The sequence below is a fragment of the Sinocyclocheilus anshuiensis genome, unplaced genomic scaffold (genome assembly GCF_001515605.1).
Source record: "Sinocyclocheilus anshuiensis isolate Anshui unplaced genomic scaffold, SAMN03320099.WGS_v1.1 scaffold2598, whole genome shotgun sequence".
Lineage (NCBI taxonomy): Eukaryota > Metazoa > Chordata > Actinopteri > Cypriniformes > Cyprinidae > Sinocyclocheilus > Sinocyclocheilus anshuiensis.
In genome coordinates, this window is record NW_015549712.1 from 41,905 (window position 1) to 45,977 (window position 4,073).

At 39.7% G+C, this 4,073-nt stretch overlaps 1 protein-coding gene across 1 annotated transcript in view; it reads left to right on the plus strand.

The window, feature by feature from the left end:
* Positions 1–1,250: 1,250 nt before the first annotated feature.
* The window catches only part of LOC107660750 (beta-enolase-like), a 7,661-nt gene continuing 4,838 nt past the window's right edge, over positions 1,251–4,073 (plus strand). Inside the window, exons 1-3 of the mRNA XM_016450146.1 lie at positions 1,251–1,327; positions 3,318–3,403; positions 3,578–3,776. Coding sequence (XP_016305632.1) covers positions 3,319–3,403; positions 3,578–3,776 — 284 coding nt within the window. The 5' untranslated portion in view covers positions 1,251–1,327; position 3,318. The remainder of the gene's footprint in view (positions 1,328–3,317; positions 3,404–3,577; positions 3,777–4,073) is intronic.

Below are 4,073 nucleotides of genomic sequence, written 5' to 3' on the forward strand. Positions count from 1 at the left end.
GCATTATGCAAATCTTCCCACATAGTGAGGTAGACATGTGGGGGCGTGTTAGAACGAGCCGTTTTAGGTAGGCATGGTTGACTCTTAACTTTTATAAAGAATATCTCTTTGGATTTGAGACTTTAGTCTTTGCAACTTTACAGATCTTCTTTATGCACCAAGAGCTTGTAACACTCCAAAGAGAAAGGAACACTTGAAATCGCATCATATGACCCCTTTAAAATGATTTACACAGAAACTTGTCTTGTGTTTCATTATCCCTGATCCCTTCTCTGACTCAAGATCTAGAACATATACATTCAACAATATCACATTCATACTGCATTCATATTTTGTGCAGAGATATCATACAGCACATTTGCATACACAATTTTATTTTAATATATGCTCAATATATGTTGTAAACATAAAGCTCAATAAAATATATTATTTAAATTGGAAATATACCTAAATATATGCATTTCATGGGCAAGAAAATAAAAATGGATGGAATAGCTTACTAGAGATCAAAACTAGATTTATGATGATTTAATCATGTCTAATTTTTATATATTGTAATAAATGAAAATATACGCATAAATATTTTTTGAATATTTGATATTATATTATATTTTTATATTTTATTTGAAAAAAAAAATCAGGTCATCACAATCAATCAGACCTTTTGTTAATTTAGGACACTTGTACTATTTTGCAGCATGCAGTAATATAATAATTTGCTCATTTTCAGTATGCATTGAATACCTAGGCCACCTAATACAGTATACTGAGTTAAATTTTGAAGTGTATAGTAGAAAAACCTGACATTTATAGTTACAAACTGCATACTATTTAACATTATTCAAATAACAGGCACTTATAGTATAACCTCTTCAGTATGCATTAAGCAGTATGCTAGCATTCCAGTCCAAACACATCTAGAGTCAGTGATTCTTAACTTCAAAATACTAAGATTGATCTGCTGGAATGTCAAACACTGGCACTGCACTGCATTAGCTGCTTTATTTAACGCTTTAAACCTGGTGTGTGTGTGTGTGTGTGTGTGTGTGTGTGTGTGTTCTCTGGTTCCATCCTGTTTATAAAGCCAGTCAAGTGACTAGTTATGATGGCATTTACATTTGATTACTTTGGCGCAATATAAAACATCAGAGATGTGGGCGTGTCCTGGAACGCTGTACATGTTTGGAGTTTGTAGACGCTCCATAAGGCTCTTCCCATATACGGGGACGTCGTTTAGGGACCGTCTATAAATTGCGCCGCTGAGGTCGGAACGCGCACTCACGCCCCGTCAAACGCCGAGATCGACGCCGACCCGACTCTCCCGCAGGTAATAACGCAAATCCGCACGCATTTGACTGCAGCTGTGTGCTTTTCACGTTTGAGTGTTGCTGGCACTTTCTTTGGCGGTGTTGAGCTCTGCTGGAGCGAGTTGAACTCTAGTGTGGAGCTGCTGCTTCCTGATTGGAGCGGCTGATCCGAGATCAGTTCTGCTGCCGGAACTCGCGAACGCTTCCGAACGCGTCTTCTGATCCGGGATCTGCAGAACCTCCAGCAAGGGCTGTGGTGTTTAATATGAATGTGTGAATAAGTTTGCTGTTCGGAGGGATTGTGTGTTCTGTGGAGATTCCTGCTGAGCGCAGTTTGAGAAATCGGAACCGATTTAAGACACGACGCTCAAACGTTCTAAAAGTAAACCGAATGACCTTCACGCTTCCGGTGGAACCATCACTGAATATTCAGTGAAATATTAATCACCGCGTTTGGTCAGAAACATTACGGTTAAACTTATACGTTTTATAGTGACCATAAGCAGCGTTTATGACATTTAACGCCGTGTTTCTAATGTGGCTGTGAATATATTTAATTCACTAAATAGTTAGGCTATTAAAAAAAAGTTAAAGGGCTAAAGTCCGCACGCGCGCTCAGAGTCTGTTATTATTGCGTCATAATGCGAGTTATTTAATAACTGATTGCTGCGGTTCGTGGGCAGCTCCGCGCGCGATAAGATGCTGTGCTGTGATTGGTGATTGACTGACTGTGTTCGTAGAAAAGCTGAAAATGTTACGAAATTGTGATGCAAGTCTGTAAAATGCAAGAGAATAAATGCCTAAAATGGTACCTGATGGTCAAAAATGGAAACTTGCTTTAGCAATCTCTAGAATATGAAAAATCTTTAAATTGGTTAAAAGTTTCTGAACCCTAAAGATCAACTTTGCATGTCTGTCAGTGATAAGTTACATTTGCATTCTATATCTGGCAGAAAGCTGCAAAACATTTTTTTTTCTTTTTTTACTAATAATTTGCTTTAAATTAAATTTTACCTTGCACTCATGACGATCTGATGCAGATTATTAATGAACTAAATAGTATGAAATCAAAGTGTGTGTTAGTGGAGTACAGTGTCATTGCTCGCATGCAAAGGTCAGTTGAACACAAAGGTCAGGGTTCAGCAAGGCTTGGTAAAGGTCATATAAAGTTGTCGAGGTATGACAGAGATTACTCACACACACACACACACACACACAGTCTTTTCTGTCTTCTGCTGTAGCCGCTCTATTAATAGAGAAACCTCCGACTGTATCGGTGTCAGACAGCTGAAGGGTGTACAGTATTTTATGGTTTGTGCAGATGTTTTTAATCCTAATAATCTTTTTGGTTATTCATGAGCAAAATGATTTCCAAATCAAAACTGCTGACATTTTTAGACGTGCAGTCTGAACAAACACAAAAATCAGGACTTAATTCAGTGAGTCTAAGCAGTCACAATTGTTCTCAGTCGAAATCTGTAATCAAAAGTGACCGATCATAGGAAATGAATCAAAAAGACCTTAATGCAGAGCAGTTTTTTTTTGTAAATGTTGAATTAACCTATTTACCAGCCAAAATATTGAATTCAAAAGATTCGCTCACACAGTGAAATGAATGAGTGTCTATGGCGACGCATTACTGCCAAAAGTTCACTTAAAAAAATAAATAAATAAATAAAACTACCAAACTTTCATAAATAATAGTTGGATAATGTCTAAATATCCAAATGTATAATTTCTAAACATAAAATCTACAATTCTTGCTTTGTCCATGTACTTTCTATTATGGTCATAACATGATTTTGACCTGGTATGCAATTTCTTTCTTTTTATTTATTTATTTATTTATTTATTTTTTTATTTTTTTTTTTTCCTTCAGATGATGGCAATATGGCTCAAATACATGATAATTGATCATATTTTCTTTGCAACTTATAGAAATAGTTGTTTAAGTATTTCAGGAACATTGGTTTAATATAATTGTGACTGAATGGTCTCTGTCTCTCTCAGGATGTCTATTAGTAAGATTCATGCTCGTGAAATCCTCGACTCCAGAGGAAACCCCACCGTCGAGGTGGATCTGTACACGGCTAAAGGTACAAACACACAATCACTCTGACTGTCTATCAGCCCTAGTGACAGCACAACTGTTTTTATTCTTTAAACTCCAAAATTAAACTTTTATACCATATTTTGTCAAGCCATCATTCAGAGTTCATCTTGAGGAAATGTTCCTTCTCTAGTTTGTAATTGATTGATTTTGTTTCCAGGTCGTTTCCGGGCGGCTGTTCCCAGCGGCGCTTCCACTGGAGTTCATGAGGCTCTGGAGCTCCGAGACGGAGACAAGACACGCTACCTGGGCAAAGGTACATCTACCTATAACACACTCTCACACTCACTCTCACACTCACTCTCGCACTCGCACTCGCACTCGCACTCGCTCTCACTCTCACTCTCACTCTCACTCTCACGCTCACTCTCGCGCTCGCGCTCGCGCTCACTCTCTCGCACTCGCACTCGCTCTCGCTCTCGCTCTCACTCTCACACTCGCTCTCGCGCTCTCGCTCTCGCTCTCGCACTCACTCTCGCTCACTCTCGCGCGCGCTCGCTCGCACTCGCACTCGCTCTCGCTCTCGCTCTCGCACTCGCACTCGCACGCGCTCTCGCGCACTCGCACTCGCTCTCGCTCTCGCTCTCGCTCTCGCACTCGCTCTCGCTCTCGCTCTCGCACTCGCACTCGCACTCGCTCTCGCTCTCTCTCTCTCA